At 53.4% G+C, this 24,558-nt stretch overlaps 1 protein-coding gene across 5 annotated transcripts in view; it reads left to right on the plus strand.

Annotated features, from left to right (window-relative positions):
* Window positions 1–24,558, plus strand: part of LOC122904295 (CYFIP-related Rac1 interactor B) — a 520,830-nt gene that overhangs the window by 347,377 nt on the left and 148,895 nt on the right. For 4 of the 5 annotated variants that reach the window (XM_044244939.1, XM_044244940.1, XM_044244936.1 and 1 more), the window contains 2 exons: window positions 256–378; window positions 2,798–4,829. The exons of the other annotated variant lie outside the window; for it this stretch is intronic. In XM_044244939.1, coding sequence (XP_044100874.1) covers window positions 256–378; window positions 2,798–2,872 — 198 coding nt within the window. In that variant the 3' untranslated portion in view covers window positions 2,873–4,829. Of the gene's footprint in view, window positions 1–255; window positions 379–2,797; window positions 4,830–24,558 lie in introns of those variants that run through there. 5 annotated transcript variants of the gene reach the window in all.

A 24,558-nucleotide genomic window follows, 5' to 3' on the forward strand; every position in this document is an offset into this window, starting at 1 on the left:
AGCCTCGGGGGTTTTGGTGAGGCTGGATCTCCATCCCCACCCGCGGTTTGCCTGTGAACATGATGGGCAGCGGGCCCTCCCGACGCCAGGCTCCGTCCGAGTGCTCGGGAAGAGAGAGGGAGCTCACAGCTCCTGGGCTCCTGGCGGACAGGCCTCCCCCTAGACAGAGGAGAAATCGAGGCTCAGTGAGGTTAAATCACACGCACAAGGTCGTGTGTCCTTTTCTCCCACTAAAGCCCCGCTTCTGTCTTGAAGGGGAAAAACAAGGTGAGACGAGTGAAGACCATCTACGACTGCCAGGCGGACAATGACGATGAGCTCACCTTCATGGAGGGGGAGGTGATTGTCGTCACAGGGGAGGAGGACCAGGAGTGGTGGGTACGTACCCGGCCGGGCGCCCGCTGCCCGCAGCGTCCTGGCGGCCGTCTTCCCTCACGCGGTCGCGCTAGACGCACAGCCGCGGGGCTTTGAGGTGGGGTCGGGAGAACCAACGTGTGCGTGTGGTTGACCCTCGTGTTCACACAGCGTGTGCGCCACGGGCATTTCCGGCCATCTCAGATGTGAGACAGGAGCTCGGGAGGGCGCGGCACGGGCCGCAGCTGGGAGCAGGCAGTCAAGACTTCGAATCCTCTCGGGGCCTGAGCGCTCTCCCCTTCCATGCTGGCGTCAGGCTCCTTCACCCAGCCTGCGGTTCTGTCCTTGTCAAGTGGGGCGTGACACCTTCCTCTTGAATTTAGAGGAGTTAGTGAAGAATACATGTAACAACCCCTTCTACATTAAAACCTGCTGCCCAGGTGTCTGGAAGGAAAGGCCTCGTGGTCCTCACGCGGTGGCCATTTGCAAATTCTCAGTGATGAGATGCGCGGCCCCACGGGTCTGTGCTGTTCAGTCTGTGTCCAGAGTGAGGCTCCTGGGACAGCCGGCAGGCCGGAGGCGTCGTGGGTGGTGGGCTTACTTCTCTCCTGGCTGAGAGCTTCCCAGCATCGGCGTGGAGACGCTGCTTCCTTGGCAGCCTGTGTGCCAGCAGCCCAAAGGGACCTGTGGTTCATAGCTCAGCCCACAGAGCCCGCGCTGGCCCAGAAACACACGTGCATACTTAACATGTACACGTGCACACACGTATACACACGTACAGGTGTGCATGCACCTTTGGGCCTGGAGAATGCCTCCAGACTCTTGGTCACAGCCGTAGGGATTCTGCTTGGACCAAAGCAGCGGCTCTCAGGCAGGGGCAGTTTTGCCCTCCAGGGACCTTTGGCCGTGTGGGGGAATTTCGGTTTTCAGGACCGGAGGGGGCTGCCCTGAGCCTCTGGTCGGTGGAAGCCAGGGATGCGTGGGCGAACAGCATTACTGGCCTGGAATTTGCAGGTGCTGAAGCAGGGATGCCCCGAAGGAAGTGATGAGGCCTCTTGCTCCCTCCCTCTCGGGAGGGACGCTGGGGGTGGCCCTGTGGCCTTTCCTGCCTCTTCCGTTAGGGTTGGGCCTGCTCCTGGCCTGGAGCTTGCTCAAGAGCCACCTTGGAGGCATGACAAGGAGATGGCATGGAAGACCCCGGCGCAAGTCCCGGAGTCGTTCTATGGCCGTGGCTAAGGCATGTTCCTTCTGTCACCCGTTTCTGCTCAGAAATGGGACAAGTAACCCTGCCTCACAAAGGTGTCCCAAGAACTCATTTGGGGATACGTTGATATTATCATAAGCAGGTAGCGATCAGATCCTTTGCTAAGACATCAGGGACGACAGCAGAGGACCCAGAGGGAGTAAGTGGAAAGTTCTCACTGGTGCCTCTAGCGTCGTCCTCAGTGGGAGTTCTGTGTGCCGGCAGCTCGTCTGCCCGCCAGACATAAAGCAACGCTGCCCTTGCCACCACTGACTTCCGAGTCACAAAACCCGCTCACGTGCAGGACACCAACGGAGTGAGGCCCCCTGAGCCGGGGAAGCCAGGTCTGCAGCCCGTTCCACCCTCAAGAAGAGCGCGCCCAGTAGCCCAGTGGTGGCCCAAGGTCACAGACCTGGGAGATGGAGGAAGCAGCCAGGCTAGCCCACAGCGCCTGCTCCAGCCGCCGTGGGCGCCGCGGGTGTTTGTGGATGGGAATGAGAGCTGGCCTGGCCCACCTCTTCCAGCCGCCCTCCTCTCTCTGCCTTTGTCATTTGAAGCCAGCGTGCACGTCCTGCTCTTTCTGTGGAAGGCTCGCGATGGGATTCTCTTTCCTGCAATGAGTGTTGGTCTAACAGAGATCACTGGCAAGTTCTCGTGGGAGACTGTGGCCAGGCTTGGGCAGCAGATGGTAGAGGTGCCCTCACCGTCTCCTTCCCCCACAGCAACCAGAAAACAAGCTCGGTCCAGAGCAGCCCTTCCCACCTGGGGGACTGGTGACTGTGTGATCTCACTGCAGTCCTGACAGGAAAGGGTATTTTAGCCCCATCTTCCAGACAAGAGGCCCGCAAGGCCTGTCCAAGGTCGCTCAGCGGAGAGACAGCTGTGGACTCGAGTCTGCAGCCTGTGGGAGACCACGGGCAGGCTCTCCACCTGGTTTGGGGGGCGGGCCATGGACACGCCGGGTGTAAGACGAGGGTCCCAGGAAGGGCGTCCTCACGGGGCGGCCGCGTGTGCGCGGAGTGGGCCGCACCTTCTGTTGTTAGTTCTGCGATTGTGTGTGGTCCCCCAGAGGGCGGGAGAGGGTCCGCGCCTTCCACCCCAGGCCTGTGGGCCGAGTCCACGGGGACTGTGACCCCCAGGGCTTGTCACTGGGCAGCTGCCGGCTGCCTCCAGCCTGACAACTCTCTCTTCTCCCTACAGATTGGGCACATTGAAGGACAGCCTGAAAGGAAGGGGGTCTTTCCAGTGTCCTTTGTTCACATCCTGTCCGACTAGCAAAAAGCAGAACCTTAATTAAGATTGTCCACATCGTCATGTGAGACCGCTGCCTCCACGTAACCCCGTGCACACGTGTGTATATAGCTGCTGTTACAGAAGAGAGACTCCGGAAGGGCCACCTCAGGAGGGCTGTGGTGTGTGCTGTAAATACCCGGGGGGCGTCTGCCCTCGCCAGTGTCGGGGGCCCTGGGACCGGCGCGCCGTACTGGTCCGCCCTCCTGGCCACCAGCGCGCCCACCTCTGTGCTGCTTTCCCAGCAGACAGACGAAACCAGGAATCTCGGAACTGCTGGCTTTGCCAATGAGAGTGATCTCCAGCAGCCGTGGAAAGGCAGGGAATCGACTCTGTGTTCCTAACGCAACAGTGTTCTCAGCTGTGTTACTGCAGACGCGACAGTAGCAGAGAGGTGGGCTCTGTTCTCCAGGCGAGACTTCTAGCTCCAGGACAGACCAGCCTGTAGCTGCTCTGTGTACACAGTTTACAGCTACAAAAACCGCCGTTGGTGTTTATTACAGAGAAGTGCTCGGTTCAATGTAAGTGTTATTCCTTCAGCAAAATATTCGCCGACCCGACCCCTTTGGTGGCATTTTCCGGTCCCGCAGCCTCGCGCAGTTAGGCCAGGTGGGTGTATAAGGTCTTCTGGTGAGGCGTGCCCGCCCCTGAGATATTACCTCATTATGCAAAAATAACATATCCTTCACGACCATTTTGACAAAAGCTTAGAGCACACCTGAAGAAGCTCAACTTTCAGGAACTGAGGACCGCCAGGAAGCATTAGCCTCTACATTATGCATGCATTTAGAAGCTTACCCGAAATCTGCCTTTTATAAAGGAATAGTATGGACAAGTGGAACTGTGCATTTTTTAACTTGATCGCCATTAAAGCAGAAATTATAAGATTGCAACAATATCTGTTTCTAACCAGTCGTCCGGCTTTCCCAGAGCGTGAAGTTCCATCTCCTCTTCTGATTAGCGTCCTTCGCCTGTGTTAAAGCCCCGAACACATCAGTTTAAATTATTTTCTTAGTTTTTTTCCTTGATCAGTTCAGATGCGTGACAAGACGGTTCGCGAAGATGACGGGATTTGGACGTCGGCCCCGCACGCCGTTCCGCTGCCGCAGCATCCGGTGCTGCCGCCACGCTCCTCGCTCCGCGCTCCCGCTCCGCCCCCGCCGGCGGCGAGCTGCCAGCCTCACACTCGGTGCCGTGGACGCGTGACGGTCAGGCCAGCTCTCAGCCAGGCGCTGTGAGCGGGGCTCCCTCCGTGTCCGCCCGTCCGGGCCCCATCTGTCTGTCTGTCTGACCGCTAGAACGCCGGCCCCGGACTTTGCCAAGAACACGGTAGCTGCCCTCCCTGCGCAGCAGGGCTGCCCCCTTGATTCCAAGACCCCCGGGGCCTTCTGGCGTCACGTTCGCTTACACGGCTCTGTGGGCCGCCACACCGAAAGCTAATCCTACCAAGCCCTTGACCTCGGCAGTGAGAGAGGAAGGTTCATTTCACAGAAGCACAACATCCCACCGAACCCCTAGGAAAAGCCCTCCTTAGTAGAGTCTCCGTGCTCAGTGAGTATCCGTTTAGTTCTGCTTACGTGAGGACTAAAAACGTGGAATAACCACCTAATAAGTCAACCTTGCATGACAGACCTGCAACGCAACTTCTCAGCTGCTCCTGGAACGTGCGATGAAGCAGTTGCCGCCCAGGGTGGGGTCTTGGGCAGGGGGTACCCCGAGAGCCCCACACAGAAGGCGGGAGTGGTGGGCAGGCGGCCGGGCGAGTGCAGCCCCGCTTACTGGCCGCACTGGTGTCGGGACAGGAAGTCGCCGTCCGAAGTGACCTAGAGTCCCGGTTCATTCAAGTACACATTTTCAGTTGCATTAAAGAACTGTTTGTTTCTGTGGCCTACAGTATTTTCAGCTGATCTCAAAATAAACTGGTTTTCTAGAAAACTCAAAACCTCGATGTCTAACATTACGTGGAGTCATTCATTGTCTGTTCTGTTTCTTCTTTTGAGACTACTTACACAGATGCATTTTTTAATACCTTCTCCCCCGCCTCTGGTTTTGTTTTTGTTTTCCCTGAGGAATTTGAGTTCCCGCTGATCCAGCTTACTGTGGGACATAGGAAAGCCAGGTAGGAATGCCTTTGGGGATCTTGGTCGAGTGTGAATCTGATACTGTTCTTAAACTCAGTGAGCCACTGCAAATCTGCAGTTTTGTACAGGATACAGTATTTTGAAGGTATGGAACCTTATGAAAAAAAAAATAGTTAATTAGTTCTTTTTTTCCCCCAGAAGGGAAAGTTACATTCTGCAAATAGTCTGGGTCTTATTTTACTGTTGAACAGCAATTGCTATTTATTTTTTTATTGATTAGAACCTCTACATGTCGTGTAGGAATCCCGTAGTGCCACGAGGCAAATTCCAAACCCTCACCTGGATGTTACCACCAGACATCAGTACGCTTGTCGTTTCACATGTATTTAATGTGACCAGTTCTCAGTACTGTATGTGTTAATTTCTACTTTTTTAAATATTTAAATTGCTTTTAAATAAACATATTCTCAGTTGATCCCAAACATCTGAAATCAAGCCATTTTGTGAGTTGTCCACTATGTCCCACTTGGAGAGAGTCAAGACTCCACTTGGCTGGGCTTTCCGGGGCCTGGGGGTAGATAACAGAGGTCAGTCCGGCTCCTCTGTCCGAGCTCACTCTGGATACATAAATATCCATCGCTTCCTTCAGCTTACAAAACATAAGAGCTCAGCATTTGGGGGTCCCCCCGTCCCCACTCCCACCTCCATGCACCCACTCCACCTGAAGAGGGAGGACGACGCCCAGCCCTCGGGCTGCTGGGCGGTTCCTTCTCTTCCTGTAGCTGCTGCTCCCAGCACTGCCTGTGGGGAGGAGACCCAGGCCCAGGCACTGGGCCTACACGATCTCTTCTCGCCCTCAAGACAGCAAGAAACGTGCATGCACCTCTCCGCTTTACAGAGCCCAAAAAGGGGGCTCAGGGGTGTTCACTGTCATGTAGGAGGTGCCACGGGCTGGTGTGACCAGGTCCGGAGTCCACACGAGTGGTTCTGGCCCCCAAGGCTGTGCTAGCATAGTTCCTGGTGGCACTGCGAAGTTCCAGCCGGAGGAGCGGAGGTAGAAAGCCGCCTGAAGCTACAGCATGGAAGACTCTGGAGTGTTTGGCTTTCCTTCTGTTTCCTTTCGAGAACTCTGGTAGATTTTTAGTGCTTGTGCATACACCTAGACCAGAGAAACTCTACAGGGCACGCTGCCAGGGAAAACGGGCTTTGGCATGGAAACCAGTGATTCTCGGGATAGTTCTGGGACAGGCTGATGGAGTTACCTGGATAATTCAGGCAAAGGGGCAGCCACTCTCTCTAATCACAGTGTTACAACGGTTACATTGGTTCTCTTATTTTAAACCTGGACGGTGTCTGTCTGAAGTGAACAGACTTGCCCCACTTCAAAAGCAGCCCCTCCAGAATGTGGAGAGCCCCGGACTGCCCTCCCCCAGTGATGCTAGAAACCAGAGGAACGTCTGACCTCCCTGCCTTCAGTCCTTCGAATGCTAGACGGTTGATGAGCCCGTTTCCTGTGTGTGCATTCAGGCCCCTCTTGAGGCCCATGCCCTCACAGAGCTGAGGTGCCTTGCTCAAGGGGCACTATGAGAGCCCATGTCCCTGTGGCCTCCGCAAGCGCCTTCCCTCCCCTGTCCTCTCCCAGAACACGTGTGTGTGTGTCTGTGTGTGTGTGTGTGGCAGGGGTGGGTGGTAGAGCAAGATTCTAATTTGACCTCTCTTACTCCCCTCCCCCACCATGTGTCCTCATCCCTGCCAGAAGGCATCTTACTTCCCCGGGTCTGCAGGACTTTTTCAGAATTCCCAGCTGGTGGGCTCACCTCTGCAGTGAGCCTCAGCTGACGCTGTGCCCCCTCCCACAGCGGGGCACATTCAGCGCGGCCTCCCCAGCCCCAGCCTGGGCTGCACAGGAGGTCACCTTACCCTTAAACAGCAGAGCGTGTAAGTTCCCCAAACATGCTCTTTGCATCAAGAGGATACCAGGCCTGTGGGTGCAGGGAGGAACCCCGTACTCTGTCCCTAAGGAACCTGTGGGGAGAGGGGGCTGAAGAAGCACCAATCACTTTGCCCCCCGCCCCCCACTGGTGGGAAGCGGACCCAGGGACAGCTGCAGCAGGCCCCCCCCCCCAGAGTCCTGGGTGCCCCCACCTGCACAGGGACGGCTCACCCGCACTGGGGCCCTGGCAGCAGGACGGTCCTCAGCTCCGCAGCACTAGGAAGCCGCTCCAGGCTCTCCCGGTTTTACCGTCCAGCAGGCTGTGGCTCGGGCAGATCCCATCATAGCTTGCCAAAAGTCAAGTTGCCAGTGAAGGCCAGGGCCAGACTCAAACCCAGAGGTTAGGGCCCATGGGGCCACCAGCCATGACCCACGCTGCCTCTGTGTTGCTCTTTATGTTCCCTGGCTGCCCTTTTTGAAGGGAAACTGGAGCCCTGCCAGCCTGCGCCGGCCTTCCGCGGGTAGGTTAGCCCCTCAGGGAAGGTGGGAACCATGAAATGTAATGTAGTTGGCCATGCAGAGGGTCCTCCAGGGAGTGTTCCACGAGCTGCTCTGCCACGAGAGCCAGAGGTCCGACTGCACGCAGAGGTCCCGATGCACGTACCAAGTGTCCGGTGAGACAGCCGTGCCCGAGCCCCCGTGCGTCTGTGAGCACAGCAGCCCCCTGTGCTAACGCTGAAACACCAGCTCCTGAAAACAGGAATTAAAGTTCAGATAAACACAGCTGTTTTGCAAAAATCTTACCACACAGCAAACCCTAGTCTGAGGCTCAGAGGCCAAAACTTTGACCTTCTGCAAAACCGCCCCAGGAGACGACTTGCCGGGCCTCGCGCTTCTGTGGACAGAATCCTAGATTTTTCTTTACAGGTCCAAGCAGATCGCCAATGTGCCATCTGCACGCTGGCCTGGACACCCACGAGGGCCAGGTTTTCAGGTTTGCGCCGGCATCATCGGGGGGGCCGCAGCATGAAAGTCAGACTCCAGGGCCCTGACCTCGGAGATTCAGTCTGTCGTTCTAAGTCTCCGGGGAGCCCAGGAGTCTGCAGCCAACCGGCATCCCCCGAGGATTCCCATGCACCGCCGGCGGGGGGACTCCGGGCCCTCTCAGCCCCTCAAAAACAACAACTTGAAACCTCACTTTTGGGGCCTCTGGGTGGCTCAGTGAATAAGCATCTGCCTTTAGCTCGGGTCCTGATGTCGGGGTCCTGGGATCGAGCCCCGCATTGGGCTCCCTGCTCAGCAGAGAGTCTGCTCCTCCCCCTGCTTATTATGCTCTCTCCCTGGGTCACTCTCTCTCAAATAAGTAAAATCTTTAAAAAGAGAGAGAAAGAAACCTCACTTTCCCCAGTAACAGGTGAGAAATCAGAAACACGGATTTATGCCATGCTTGACATGCTGAGTATTCCTTGAATGAGTGAACACAGGAAACCCAGCAAAAGCACCTGCTGTTGAAGGGGGCGGGTCTTGTGAGCACGGGGAGCACCTTCCGTTTAAAGGCATGGGGAGTACCCGCCCCAGCCAGGCCCAGGCCAGGGAGCCTCTGAGCCACATTTGCTCTGCCCACTTGCCCTGCATATTGCTGACTCCCACCCAGTAAACAGGCGGCTTGACAATGGCCCTCTTTTTATGGTGCACTAAGCTGCGGAACAAAGATTCACAAGAATGCATTGTCCGAATGTGCAAGCTTAGTTCCTGCTCAGCTGGGACCACTTAGCAAGCTCAGACACCAGGACTCCCCTGGCCGGCTCCAGCTCCGGACACCAGGCAACGGCTGCCCGATCCAGACCTCTGTGTAGAGGGCTAGAAAGCAAGCCCTAGAGGTAATAGAGCAGCGAACACACCCAGACTTTCCCACTTGCCCTTCCGGACTGGAGCCCGGAGCCTGGGATTCGCTTTCCCACCAAAAGCCAAGGCCTTGTCTGGTCTGTGCCCAAGTGGAAGATGCTGGGGTGGGGAGCCAGCTTGCAAGGAGAGGGGAAGACAAGGGAATCGGGCAGGAGGAGGAAAATCGAAACAGAGCGAAAGTGAAGTTGGCTGAGAATCTGTCTACGAAGGCTGAACGTGCCACCGCGGGGACCCGTAGATGCCCTGGGAGAAATGGGTGCACGTGCTGGCCTAAAGAACAGTCCACAGCAGGACTAGTTATCATAGTAGAGACCTAGAACCTGCGCATCAACAGTACAATGGACGTGTTTGCGAAGGGTCCGCTGCAAGGCAGGATGAGGACGATCACAGCCCAAACAGCGGATCAGTGTCCCGTGCTGAGGGCAAGAAGCCAGACCCTGAAAGGATCCAACTTCGGGTCTATCTAACATACAAAACGATACCAGCTGTGGGGGGGTGTGGGTCCGAGTCAGCGCGGCCCGAGGGGGAGCCTGAAGACCCCAGCAGACTTCGGGGTGCAGATCCCATTCTGTTCTTTCCTGGGGTGCCGTTCACACACGTTTTCTCAGTTGGTGACATTCACCGAGCTGTTGGCTTCCGATACACGTGCGTCCCTGCACGTGTTATGCTAAGTGGCGTGCTGACGAAGGTGTAGCCAGCCCTCAAAAAGTGTATCTTTAAAAGCCCTTATCTTAGCATTTCCCCATCCCTGTGGTGTAAATATTTCTAACACGGCTGATCACTGACTACTAACCTGTTGTCACTAAGTGCCACATTGGGAAAAGAGGCCAACAGTCCATCCTGGCAAGCCGGACTGAGTCAGCGCCAGCAGCCCACAGGTCATACTTCAACAAAAGTTGAAAAAAAAAAAAAGGTCTGGGGCACCGGGGTGGCTCCGTCGGTTAAGCGTCGACTCTTAATGTCCTGTCGGGTCGTGATCTCATGGTTGTGGGATCAAGCTCCGCGTCGGGCTCTGCGCTCACCGGGGATCTGCTTGAGGTTCTCCCTCTCTTTCTGCCTCTGCCCCTCCCTGCACGCTCTCCCTCTCCAGTAAGTAAATCAATGAATCTTTAAAAAATAATACAGTAAAAAGTAAAGTCTCCTAGAAAGCAGAGGTGAGCCTAAGGACTGACCAGGGCAAGCCCCTTATGAGCCAGCCGCCTCCTGGGCACTCTGCCGTGACACCTGTCTCCTACCTCCCCACTTCCCTACTCTTTTTTTTTTTTTTAACATGTAATAGCTTTATTTCAGCATAATTCACATACCATATAATTCACCCATTTAAAGTATACATTTCAGGGGGTTTTCGTGTATTCTCGGAGTTGTACAACCACCCCCACATTTCCCACCCGCCCTTGAGAATCACTAAGGTACTTCCCCGTCTTTATAGATGTGTCTCTTGCAGACGTTTCCTATCAACGGAATCACAGAGTGTGTGGTCCTCTCTGACCGGCGTCTTTTACTCAGCGCAGTGTCTTCCGGGTTCATCCACGTGTCGCACACATCAGCGTTTTCTTTCTCTCTAGCACCAGGTCAGACTCCCCTGGGGACAGGCTTCGTTGTGTTCATCCAGCGAGGAGCATTTGGGCTGCTTCCCCTGGTGTGACTATTCCGAGTCAGGCCTCTGTGAACATCCGTGTGTCGGGGCTTGTGTACACGTGTGCCCTCCTGCCTCTCGCACGTCCACCAGGAGCTGAATTGCCGGGGCCTGGGTCACGCGGTGGGTGACCGTCCGAGGAGATGCCAGACCTTCCACGGTGGCGGTGCCATTTCACGTCCCCGCCAGCAGGGCACGCCGGTTCCGGTTTCTCCACATCCTTGACAACACTTTATTATCTGCCTTTGGTATCACGGCTTGCCCCGCGGGTGTGGAGCGGCATCTCGCTGTGGTGTTGACCTGCGTTTCCCTGATGCCGAACGCCATGGGACATCTCTTCACGTACCTACCGGCCACGGGTGACTCTTCTGTAGAAATGGGTATGGAGAACCTTTGCCCGTTTTACAATGTGGTTGTTACTGAGTTGTAGGAGTTCTTTATACATCCTAGAGACAAATCCCTTCCAAATAGAGAACTTGCAAAAATCTTCTCCCCTTCTGTGGGTGGTCTTTTCTGTCCACTCTTAGAAACGAACAGGTCTTCAAGAAGATGGGACCTTCTGGAATCATAAACTCTTAAAGCCTTCCAAGCCGGCCAAAGAACCTGAACATGTGAGGTGACCTTGGGTGTTTCTCTGGTAAGACTTGTTCAGGCCAAACAAAGCATTTCCAGGGCCCCTGGAAGCAGAGATGTGGTTCTGTGCAACCTCTGGCCCTGGGTTTGAGGCCACGTGTCTCCCTCACAGCCGAGCGAACGTGGGCCCGTGAGCCCGCCCTCAGCCCTCCGTTTGTCCATGATGCGCGGACACCACTGCTGTCCTCGAAATGGACAGAGAAAGACAACTTGGGACATCGCGCAGTAGGCCCTCCTGAACGACTCCAGGATGTGTACCTTTCACTTTGATAAATACTTTTTTAATAAAACGTAAGACCGGCATCTGGTCTGGCATCAGTGAGGGGCTCCATACGCGATAACCCCCTCCCTCCCCGGCTGTTTACGCCGGAAGGCCTGGCTCAGCTGCCTCACCCTCTACTTCCTGGTCATTCTTCACGGCTCCTACCGCTTTGGGGAGAGGAAGCTTGAACCTGATACGTCGTGGGGCTGCGGGGAACAATGAAAGCTAAATGTCCCTGCTTTGGCTTTGTCTTCTTACTACATCAGGGCAAACAGGAGAGTTTCCCAGCTTTGTGGGCCCCTAAGAACTTGACCAACAACTGAAAACCAAGAAAGTGTTCTGCTCGCCTTTCAGGACGAAACCCTCTGGCCCTGGTAAGGGTTTTCCAGTCTCCCCCACAGCACCAGTTCCACCCCATTTGGGGGGACCCCCGAGCTCCCCCCACCCTGCACGCAGGACCCTGGGTCCTGCCTGGCGTCTGCGCCCTGCCGCCCTGCCGGTGCCCTCAGCCAAGGCACCCAAGAAGCCAGGTGGCCTGGTGGCCTGGCAGAGCGGGGCAGGTGGTTCTGAAGCCAGACTTCCTTTCCCGAACAGCTCTCCTTCGGGGTGACTGACCCACTGCTGAAGGTCAGGCGGTGAGTTTAAAAATAAAAATGAAACTCTCGTAGCAGTTCCTCATCAGGGCCCCCTCGGGCCCTGCCCAGCACGGTCACTCCCTTCTGTGAATCGTGCTGAGCTCACAGCACACATCACCTCTGCTGGAGAAGCTTCCCCGCGGGGCAGACTTCCTGCGAGGCTCAGACCTGCTCCCCGGCGCCCTGTGACGCCCCAGCAGACAAGAGGCCATCCAGGAACCAAGCAGAGGGCAGGTCCCGTGATGCTCCCCTTGCCTCTGCCGCCGCACCCCTGCCTCCTGGGTGCCTGCTTTTCCCTGCACCCTCCCCTGCAGGTTTCAGGCTTGCACTGTAGAAAGGCGAGGCCAGCACCCCAGCCTCGGGCTGCTGCGTCTGCGGGGCCAGGGCGGAGCTGGCGGGGTCCCGGATTCTGCACTTGGAGCAGATCCACCCAGGTGATGTGACTATGAAAGCATGGTTGGAAGTGCCCTGGGGCCTGGCCTCTACCTCCGAATCCAGCCCGAGCAGGTCCCCCGCCCTGGTCTGCTCGCCAGGACGTGGGGTTGCCCAGTGGCTCCAGGGTGCAGACCGCTGCCCGGACAGGAAGGTCCTGCGAGGCTCGGGCTGTATCTACCCTCTTCATGCTCCCCGTTGCCGTGAGCACATCACGGGCCCCCTCTTTAAAAAGAAAAACCTGACCCATCCCACCAAAACGATGTTGAGTAAAGAATGACATGAAGTGGCGGTCTTTCCGTCCAGCATGGTAGAAGATACGCAAAACAACTGAGTCCCGAGACTCTAGAAATCAAATCCACTAACCAAATGGCACTATGATGAAAGCAAGTCTGCTCAAGCCTTTGTGGAATGAGGAGGGGCAGCAGGGGCCGGGGGAGAATAGGAAGCACCCCCCATCACCACTGCCCCCCAGCACTAGGCTGGAGCGCGGGTCCTGTCCTTGCTTGGCTCCGCCCAGTGGGATGGACCATGAAGGAGCAAGCCTTTTCCCTTCTACATTTTAGCTTCTTTTTTTTTTTCAAGATTTTATTTATTTATTTGACAGAGATCACAAGTAGGCAGAGAGGCAGGCAGAAGTGGAGGGGGAAGCAGGCTCCATGCCAAGCAGAGAACCCGATGTGGGGCTCGATCCAAGGGTGTGGGCCCCAGGGTGTGGGGCTCGATCCCAGGACCCTGGGATCATGACCCAAGCCAAAAGCGGAGGCTTAATCCACTGAGCCACCAGTTGCCCCTACATTTTAGCTCCTTCATCTCGAAAGCAGGGAGTAGGAGGCGCCTTGGGTGGCTCAGTGGGTTAAGCCTCTGCCTTCAGCTCAGGTCATGATTTCAGGGTCCTGGGATGGAGCCCCACCTTGGGCCCTCTGCTCAGCAGGGAGCCTGCTTCCCCCTCTCTCTGCCTGCCTTTCTGCCTACTTGTGATCTCTCTCTGTCTCTGCCTCTCTGCCTACTTGTGATCTCTGTCTGTCAAATAGACAAATAAAATCTTTAAAAAAAAAAAAAAACAGGGAGTAACACAGCGTTGCCTGTCCGGGCACTACGGGGAGCAGGTTTGCTTGTGTGTGTGCTTGTTTGTGTGTGTGCATATGTGGCCATGTGTGTTCTTGCTATGACGGTGTCCCTTCAAAATTCATATACTGAGATCCTACTCCCCAGTGTAAGGGTATGTGGAGGCAGGGCCTTTGGGAGATGATGAGGTCGTGAGGGTGAAGCCTTCCTGAATGGGGTCAGGGCCCCTCACTCCCTCACCCCTTCCATTCCCTGAGGACACAGCAAGCAGAAAACCCTCTCCTGAAGCAGACCCTCCACCAGACAGCAAATTTGCTGGTGTCTTGATCTTGCAATGCCCAGCCCTGGGGGAATAGAAGTAAAGAGAAATAAATTTCTGAGACAGTTTTTGTGTGTGTGCATGTGTGTGTGTGTATGTGTACGTGTGTACATGTGTATGGGCTTGTGCGATAAGCTTTGAGCCCAGTAGATACCTGTTCTGGTAGATGAGATGGTTTTCCCCCTTGCCTTCCGGCTGCTCTGCTGTGAGGATGTACGGCGGGGGGGCCCGAGGCTGGGCCTCGACTCCCATGAGCCCCAGCTAGCTTCCCCTCTGGTGCCCTGGCGACGTGGGCCAGAGCTTCAGGATGCTGAGCTCCCCCAGCTGCAGAGAGGTACCTGTCCTGGCCCCTTCCAGGGACTGTCTGACCTCCGAGCCTTCCGGCACCTGCCAAGGAGGGGGCGGCAGTGGGATCCCACACGTGCCCTCAGGAGGAGCCCTCACTGTGCCCCGGAGGTCAGGCCACTTGCCCCCGGGTTCATTCAGAACGTCCTCTTTGCCACACAGCCTTCTAAACACTTAAAATATCGTAGTGTGTTTTAGCCACAAAGAAAGTATATAACCTAAGTTCTATTATTATTTCCACTTTACAGATGAGGCCACTGGGTCTCAATGGGCCTAATTTCTTATTACTGCCAAAACAAATGACCAGACTCATAGTTTACAACAACGCAAACTTAATCCCCCACCGCTCTGGATGTCAGGAGTCTAAAATCAAGGTGCTGGCGGGGCTACATCCCTTCTGGAGACCAAGGGAAGCTCCCCCTCCTTGGTTCTTCTGGTGAGTAGAGGCTGCCCGCCCTTCTCTGACGGGGGGCCTCCTCCATCTCCCAAGTGTGCGGTTCCGATGCACATCTCCATTTTCTCACCCAATTTTCTCGTATAATTATATCGTGATGACATTGGGCCTGTGCCGATTATCCAGGACCATCTCCTGATCTCAAAAAACGTAATGACATCTGCAACGTCCCTTTGGCCACATGAGGTCACCTACTTACAGCTCCCAGGAATACGGGCATGGACACCTCTCAGGTGGTGGTGTGGGGCAGGGGAGGTGCTGTATTCCATCACCGAGAGCTCAAACAATGTCCCCCAAGTCACACAGCTGGAGCATAGCCGGTCTAGGCGAGGCAGCGCCCCAGGACAGTTGGGGGGGCGGGTAAGGGGGCTTCCTCCAACCACTGTCTTTGCGTATTTGCGATCCCTTACCTGGCAGCTTTCCCATCTGCGGCCAGTGGGCGGGGCTCTCCCCTGGCTCTGCGCTTGGCGGGTTCCCCACCCACACTCCCCAGCCACGAATGGACAGGGATGGAGGCCCCCAGGAATCCCAGCTTACTCCTTCCAGTAACAGGCAACCTCTCCTAGTGCCTGTGTGCCCGTCTTCCTGGAATGGCATCGAGGTCTCTTCCTGATGGCCGTCCTTTCTCTCAATGAGCATTTACTGTGTAACCTACTGTGTGCCAGGGCCCCGGGATGCAGAACAAAATCACTACCGATCACGCCCATGTGGACCCTCAGGATGGAGTCAACGAAACAAATGCCAACTGTACTTACATAAAGTCGTTTCGGGGAGGGCGGCGGCCTAAATTATGATTATCCTGTTGGCGATACAGAAGAGGCACCAAAAAATACTAATGCGCTGGCCAAAATTCCAACTCTTGGGAATCTTCCCCCCAAAAAACACAAGAATTATACCATTCTGTGATCACAAAAACACACATCACTAGTTAATTCTGGTACATCCACCCAATAAAACTCGGAGCCACAGAAAGAACTATAGAACGTGCAAACATGCTTAATACATGACGTTTTCCGAGCGTAAGCTAACACCCACCAGCAGGAGACTAATTCACAAAGTTAAGGTGCATCCTAACAACAGAGCACTAACAGCTGTCAAAAAGCAGATGGAAATTGTCCCACATGTCAGAAGACAAAGATCTCCATACGTACACGGTTTACGCGTGGAAAAATCCTAGAGAGATTTGAATGCCATCGTTCTGAGGTCAGAACTATACGTCTGTAGCTTTTTATATGTATAATACAGGGGTGCCTAGCTGGCTCCATCAGAAAAACGTGCAATTTTTTATCTCGGGATTGTGAGTTGGAGCCCCATGCTGGTATAGAGCATGGGTATAAATACAAAAAATAAATAAACTTTAAAAAATAAAAAATAAAATCTATATTCTATATATTACATATAAAATATATAATAAGCTTTTGGAGACGAGTCTTGGCACAACCCCTCACAAAGCATGTCGTAGTTTTTTTTGTTTGTTTGTTTGGGTTTTTTTTTGCATGTCGTAGTTTTAATAGGTTTGAAGCTATGTGTATCTACCTATGACCCAGCTGTTTCACTCTCGAGAACAAAAGAGATTCTCTCGTACATGAGCACAAGGAGACAGGGCAGAGAAAATCCTGCAAAAGCCCTGTCTGAAAGAGCAAAATATTAGAATAATGCAGATGTCACCTGCCGAAAAATAGACAACACAACTGTGGTCACTTTGCACAGTGGAACAGTTAGGACGTCTTGATAAATGATTGGAACGAATTACCTGGATTTTCTAGGTGCTCTTCTCATGCCTAGAAAACACCCATTCTCCTGAAGCTTGCAGGGCAATGGAGGAGGGAGGGGAAGAGAGGGCTGGAGAGACAGAAAGACTCTCTGGTTTTCACATGGTGGTAATGAACCTCTGTGAATCACCCCATGAACACACCAGGGCTACATGTAGCCACATGAATAGCGCTGAGCAAAAAAGAAAGGTGTGGAAGGAGTCATACAACATGAATATGTCACTTTAAAAATCTAAAAAATTCTGGGGCACCTGGGTGGCTCAGTGGATTAAAGCCTCTGCCTTTGGCTCAGGTCATGGTCCCAGGCTTCTGGGATGGAGCTCCACATCGGGATCTCTGCTCGGCAGGGATCCTGCTTCCTCCTCTCTCTCTGCCTGCCTCTCTGCCTACTTGTGATCTCTGTCTGTCAAATAAATAAATAAAATCTTTAAACATTTTAAAAAATTAAAAATCTACAAAATTCTATATATTGTCCATAGATAGGCAACGAGTAAGGGCAAACTTGGGGTAATGGTCATCTCACAGAAGGAAGGGGGCCATGGCTCAGTAGGTGGCACAGGGTTTCCCTGTCCCATCTCCTCCTCCCAAGAAAAGGAAAGAAGGAAGGAAGGAGAGAAAGAAGAAAGGAAGAGAGAGATCCAATGGAATCATGGCAAAATATGGAGATAGGTCAGAGCATGTGGGAAGTTTGGCCGTGGAAGGAAGGGCGTGACATGCCCCCCCCCCCCCGACTGGTGGCAAGAAGAGGGAAGGGCATTTCTGGAGGGAGGAGCTGCCGGAACAGCAGGTGATCTCTGCGTCTTCAGGCTGAAGCTCGTTCACCACTGTAAAGAAATGAACACCCAAATGTTTTCCTTTTCTGGACAGAAGTGGTGGTCAGGAGGGCCTCCCCTCTGCCCTGCCCCACATCGTGCTCAACTTTATTTGGCCACTTTGCTTGGCTTTCTCCTTCATATGCCCTTTATTTTTTTTTTTTAATGAAACTTCCGTCAGAGGTTGCTCAGAAAGTGTATGGGATTCTCGTGGAAAGCCCAGCTGCCCAGCCCAGGGCTGAGGCAGGTCTTCTGCTTTCTGAGTCCTTCAGAGGACTAGTAACGGTGCACCTGCTAGGGCCGGCCCCATTCTGCGTGCTCGGGAGTATGATAAACAAGATCCCCAGCTTCTGGAAGTTTACGTTCAGTGGGAGGAAACGGAAAATTCATTAGTAAAGTAGAATCTGATAGGGGCCACGTAGAGCGTCTAACACAAGCATCTGATCGTGACTAGTGTCAGTTGGTAATCCCAGGGTCCGTTAGAAACTTGCTTTGTTTCCCTCAATGAGGTTTGAAGTGAACTTTTGTCTATCCGAAAAATAAAAATCTGTTTTAGGCTTATGATCCTCTTTCATGAAAAAAAGAGTGGATGCAGAGTAAAGCAGTGTCATTCTCCCAATCGGTAGTCGTTGGGAAGAAGCGCTTTACTCCCCGTCCCTCCAAAATTCCTTCAGTTGACATCAAGGCTCCATGGGCCTCCCTTTATGTATTTGAGAGAGAAAAGAGAGCGAGCGTGAGAGAGCATGAGCAGGGGGAGGGGCGATGGGAGAGCGTGCAGCAGGGGGAGGAGGGGGAGGAGGGGGAGGAGGAGGGGGAGGAGGAGGAGGAGAACAGGATCAATCCCAGAATCACAAGATCATGACCTGAGCTGGACCCAGAGTCAGAGCCTTGACCAAACTGAGCCACCCAGGCACCCAAACAGTATTTTTTCCTGTCTGCTTTTTCTTTACCGCCCCCCCCGCCCCCCCGGGAGAATAGATCCAGTCCTTACCCCCATTTGGTGAGACGTTTCCCCCAAATCTGCTTTTATCTGTAAAGTCTCTTCCTCCTGGTGATCCCTACTATCAAGTCCATGTGGTCACCCAGTGACTTGGTGACTAGGTATCCAAGGGCAAATTTTCGAGAGTGACTTTTGGTAGCAGCAGTGGGGTCGCAGCACGGGCGTACAGCCTGGACACCAGGTTCAAGCCCAGCTTCTGCTACTAAATCAAGGGCTTTGGGTGTGCCATTGACTCCGGCTTCCACTTTGTCTTCTGTCAGATGGCAGTCATGGCGCCTGCCTGGCCTTGGTAGTCAGGGGCTTGAGGCACAAGGGAGGACCGTGGAGCCTTGACGTCAACAGTCCGAGAGAAACCATCTCGGTCCACGAGCTCTGTACTCAGCCAAACTGTCCATCTAGAACTGTGTTCTGGACAATGCTCTTAGCTCCGCAGTCACCAACCCCTGTTCTGTGGCTTTGGGGAAAATCCTGTGAGCCCCATAATAGCCCTCAATAAATACCTTGTCTGATAAACTAAAAGAAAAAAAAGGAAAATACGTGTAAAATCCCTCCGTAAGCTCTGAAGCTCTGGGGAATGGTAAGGTCTTCGTAGCAGCCACTGGAACAGCGCTCGACCACCGTGGCCCTCACAGGTGACGTGCCCACCTCAGCGCCAGCACCTGCGGTGGACCTCGCCCAGGTGCTGGGAGCAGCCGCCGCGGGGGGGGGGGGGCCGGGGCTTGTGGTGGAGCCGCTTTTCGCAAACTGCGCATGCCTCGGATCCACTCAGCAAAGGTCATCAACACGCAGGTTCCAGGGCCCAACCCGTCCTAGCAAACTAGAATATGTGGGGGTGAGGGCAAAAATCTGTATTTTCAGCAACGCCTCCAGAAGCTCCTGATTCGAGGAGCTCTAGGACCATGCTATGAGGAAATCTTAATTTGTCATCTCTAGAATAGGATTAATGGAAAAAACTCCAGTGTCATGAACATTATGTGAAATTAATTTTATAATAAAAAAATTGTAAAAATTTTATTTGAAAGAGGGAGAGAGAGACCAAGGGATGGATGGGAAAGGGCAGAAAGGGAGAAGCAGGCTCTCCGCTGAGCAGAGAGCCGGATGCGGGACTCCATGCCAGGACTCCGAGATTATGACCGCAGCCAAAGGTAGATGCTTAACCAACTCAGCCACCTAGGCGCCCCTATAATAATAATAATAATGAAATTTAAGATTTATTTATTCATTTATTTAGGGAGGTGGTGTAGAGCATAAGCAGGGGGAGCGAAAGGCAGAGAGAGAGGGAGAGGCAGGCTCTGAACTGAGCAGAGGGCCCATGAGGGGGCTTGATCCCAGGACTCCAAGACCATGACCAGAGCCGAAGGCAGATGCCCAACCGACCGAACAACCCAGGCACCCCTATAATAAGAATTTTTAAGAAGAACATAAAATTGAGAGTCTGGAGAGCTGGGCTTTCGTAGTGATTTCATCTCTAACGTGCTGTGTGACCTTCTACAAGTCACTCAACCTCTCTGTGAGTCCATTTCCTCATGTGTGAAGGGCACATGACTTACCTTCATCCCAGGATTGTTATGTGACATCACAGGAGACCGTGGCTATGGAAATCCTTTCAAATGTAGGAAGCGCTGAGCCTCTGAAATACAGTCCCATGGAAAACGAAAGTAGAGCCAGCCAGCACACCGGCAGATGTGAAAGGCATCCCAGCCAGGGATTCAGGAAGAGCCAGAGGTGAGGGTGGGGGTGGGGCTTGACCTGGTGCAGGCCAGGCCAAAGGGGGGGATCCTTGGGGAGGCAGAGAATGTTCTAGACCCGGGTCCAAAGAGGCCTGGGCGAGGAAGCGAGCTTTCCAGGTGAGGCAGAAGCCTTCCACACCACATGGAAGATGGAGAAACCAGAGGAGCCAAGACACGTGCAGACCATAGCAGTAAAGTGGGAAGGATGAGAATCCTAGCATCCACACTGAGACATCTCGAAAAATGCCATAGGAACTAAAACAAGCAAACAAAAAATCCCACATTACAGGAGGCTTTGTACAAGGTTACTATTTACGTAAAGTTTAAAAATATTGAAAACACTATTTCACATCTATTTTATAAATGCATATGTATGTGGATGTGGTAAAAGTAAAGATACATTTAGCCAGCCCTTGGACAGGCCTTTTATGCACCAGACACTATTCTAGGTCCTTCTTTTTTTTTTTTTTTTTTTTAAGAAAGAAAGAGAGCGAGCTTGGGTGAGTAGTGGGGGAGGGGCAGAGGGAGACGAAGAGAATCTGAGCAGGCTCCATGCACGCAGTAGACAGCACACAGTCTGACACGGGACTCAGTCCCAGGACTCTGAGATCATGCATGACCTGAGCCAAAACCAGGAGTCAGATGCATAACCGACTGAGCCACCCAGGCACCCAATTCTAGGTGTTTTTTTTTTTTATTTTGAAGATTTTATTTATTTATTTGACAGAGAGAGATATCACAAGTAGGCAGAGAGGCAGGCAGAGAGAGAGGAGGAAGCACGCTCCCCGCTGAGCAGAGAGCCCGACGCAGGGCTCCATTCCAGAACCCTGGGATCATGACCTGAGCTGAAGGCAGAGGCTTAACCCACTGAGCCACCCAGGCGCCCCCAATTCTAGGTGTTTTAAAAACAGTTCATTTAACCCTAAAAACATGACAAGATGGAATGCTCTTCATGCTCCCAGTCTGTAGGTGAGGACCCTGAGGCCCCGAGAGGGTAATGAGTTGGTGAAAGTCACAGAGCTGGTGGGTGGCAGAAGCGGTTTTCCATCCGGTTGCTGTGGCTCCAGAATCCACGATAGGAACCGCCTTGCTGGCTCTCTGTGACAGAGGCAGAGACTAACGTTAGGACGGTGGCTCCCCTCGAGGAGGAGGGACACAACAGGAACAGAAGGGCATGCACAGAGCTCTAACTCTGTGATGTGTGGGCCTTTTTTTTTTTTTTTTTTAAAAGAATCTGAGTCTGACTATATCTGTTTCCTGGGGCCCCCGTAACAAAGGACCAAAGACTCGGTGGCCTAAAGAACAGAAAGTTATTTTCTCACAGTCGCAGAGGCTGGACGTCCAAGATCACGGTGTTGGTAGGGCTGGTTCTTCCTTTAGCCTCCCTCCCTGACGCAGAGATGAGGATGTCCACACACAGCCTGCCCTCCGTCCATGTCTGCGTCCTCATCTCCTGTTAGAACACCGTGCACCGTGGATGGGAGCCCATGCTTGTGACCTCATCTTAACGTCATTCCCTCCTTAAAGAGCCTGTCTCCAAATACGATCACATTCTCAGGTACAAGGGGTTAAGACTTCATTATATGAATTAGGGGTGGAGGGTGCAGACAAAATTCAGCTCATAAATAATGGTCAAATAAGAAGATATGACAGAGCCGGAGGTGGGTACTCGGGTACAGCGCCTCTACACCTCTTTGTATGCATAAGCTATTCCGTAATAAAAAAGTCAGCATGATCGATTGCGATGCCGTACTCAGTAGCGATGAGGCACACTGGCTGGGAAGGCAGAAGGGCCCAGGAGGAATCCAGTGGCCACGTGCACCCTCTCTGCAGTCAGAGCAGGCTTCTCGGGCTGGGCTGTGCCGTCAAAGCACTGAAGAACTCCTAGCATTCCGAAGTCCGAGCCCCACCCCAAATCAATTAAATCAGAATCTTGGGCTGAAGCTCCTGGATCGGAGGACAAACAGGTTCCCCAGGTGCGTCTAATATGCGCCAGGGCTGAGAACCAAGCCCGTGGCTGTCGAGCCAGCTTCTGCAGAATCCCCCGGAGGGCTTGTTAAACCCAGGGTGCTGGGCCCCACCTCCCAGTCTGAGTCAGTCGATCTGGGGCAAGGCTGAGACCTGACTCTTCCAGTCAGTTCGCGGGTGCCGCTGTTGCTGCGGCTCCAAGGACCAGCCCGGGAGAGCAGCTCGGCATGGGCGCACACTGGCAGCCCGCAGACCGGCACCTGTTGTTTGATGAGCAGCAGGTTTGGGGAAAATGGGAACATGAATCCCAGAAGAGGGGGCCATGCTGTCTCCAGCCCCGGTCTCCACCGCTCCCCATGGCTTGCTTGGGTGGATTTCTCTGCCTGGGGGTGAGGCTCTGCAGAGAAGCTCCACTGAGGCGTGGACCTGTCAGGCAAGGTCAGTGCCCTTTTCTCTATGACATCACTATCTTTTCCCCACTTGTCCATCCAGCACTCCTTTGTTCAGCACTTACTATGCTAAGGGCTGGGCCTGCAGTGTTACATGTTACCTGGCCTGGAGGAAACAGCACTGAAGGAGAGACCGTCGTTTCTGCCTCCTTCCCTTCGCTCCTGTGCGGGATTCAGGCTGTCAGCCTGTGCCAGGTCTATTGTTTAAACCTCTGTGGGATTGGCATCCTCGCACATAAGTGAATTAAAAAAGCAAGATTCAACAAGGTGGATAGAGTGTGATTGGAACGTTATTAAAATGCATTTTAAAAAGAGGAAGGGGTGTCTGGGTGACTCAGTCGGTGAAGCGTCTGCCTTTGGCTCAGCTCATGAGCCCAGGGTCCTGGGATCGAGGCCAGAGTCAGGCTCTGCACTTAGCAGGGAGCCTGCTTCTCCCTCTCCCTCTGCCCTTCCCACCCCTGCCTGTGCCCTCTATCTCAAATAAATAAATAAAATCTTTAAAAAAAAATAAAAAGAGAGGTAATACACGAAGTTGAGAAAAAGCAGTTGACCCTGGAAGGGACATTACGGATGGGTTTTGTTTGTTTTCTTATACTTTTCTCCTGCGATGTTTCTAGAATTAACATCATCACTTCCATAATCAGACAGAATAACTCCTTTCAGCACCGTCTGCTCCCTGTGTGTTTCTGCACGTGTGTGTGTGTGTGTGTGTGCACCAGCACATCTGCACTTGTGGTCCAGGTGGAGAGACGTCGTTTGCTTAGAGACACGGCTCGTATTAAATTGAGTGAATGGTTTTTTTCAGTGTGATCAGATGGGGGACATCTGATTCTCCGATTCCCCGCCAACCACCTCGCTCATAGAAGATCACCCCTCCCCATGGCTAACTTCTTCTGGACAACAACAGTGAACCCATTTCCATGGCAGTTCCTCTGAAGGTAACTGCTTCTAGGGATGCCTCCGAGCCAAATCACGCTTCCCAGCTTTTCGTGAGGATGTAGGCTCTGGGAGAGTGGGAAAGGCACTTGCCTCCTGCACTAAATGATCCCAGGGGAATTTGCTGTGTTTTGACTCTGCTCTCTTGCTCTCGGTGGTAACTGTCCCTTTCTAAGGTACAGGGACAGGTGGCCATGCAACCTCTCCTCTCACCTCCTTATTGTCGTCAAGGGAGTGGAGAGGGAGAGGGTTTGGCTCTGCCTGCTTTGGTCCCCTCCCTGCTGTCGGCCATACACTGTGTACCAGGCGCATGTGAAATTCATGTGTGTAGTTCCAAGTCACCGGAGTCTTAAGTAGTGGTTTCCAGAGCTCTCCTGAGAATGTCTTTGGCTTGTTTCCCCCGCGCAGACCCATGTTTTGGGAGATTTTGTGTACCATATAGTGACAACAGCGAACAGCCACCTGTCCCACATGTTGCAGGGGAAATTCTCCTGACCTTCTCCCACTCGGCCCGCACAGCGATGCTCTCTACAGTCTATGGTGGAGAAGTCATCGTCACTACAATTTATGGAAACTGGAAACAAACAGAAGGCACGGAGGCTAAACATTTTCCCCAGGACCCTGCAGCGGCTCAGAGCAAGGATTTGAATTCAGGCCTCTCAGACTCAACCCAGAGCTTTTCCACTCTGCCATGCTCTTTTCTGCAGAAACAGAAATTAAGCTATAATGATAATAATAAAAATAATATCAAAACTGCATGTTTCAATACTAATTCCTTTTACTTTCAATTGTGAAGGAATCACTTATATGAAGTGGCAGCTCAGAAGGACTTCCAGCCTCCAGTCGCTATGACTCTGACGCTTGGGTCATCGGTGCAGCCTGATCACGGATGTCAAAATGCAGAAAATATGGTAAAGGTCTTGCTCACCAGCCCCCCAAACCCCCCAAGTTTTTCTTCCTCCCTCCCTCCCTTCCTTCCTTCCTCCCTCCCTTTTTTATTTCAGGTGAAAATCTCGGAACCTGTAGCTAACCATGTTACAGTGAAGCGTTAGTGGCATTTACTACATTCACTACATTGTGCAACCTGCACCTCGATCTAGTTCCAGAATTTTCATCAGCCCAAAAGGAAACCTGGTGTCCATTAAGCAATTACCGCCCATTGTCCCAGTCCCTGGAAACCATCACCCTCCGGCTTCTGAAGCCTGGGCTCCGGGTGTCCGGGTTAAGATCCCTGCTCCAGCCTGGGGATCAGCTCTCTGTCTCCCTTTCTGAGTGGAATCCCCCAACCCGAAGGGGCTGCC

The sequence above is a fragment of the Neovison vison genome, chromosome 4 (genome assembly GCF_020171115.1).
Source record: "Neovison vison isolate M4711 chromosome 4, ASM_NN_V1, whole genome shotgun sequence".
Lineage (NCBI taxonomy): Eukaryota > Metazoa > Chordata > Mammalia > Carnivora > Mustelidae > Neogale > Neogale vison.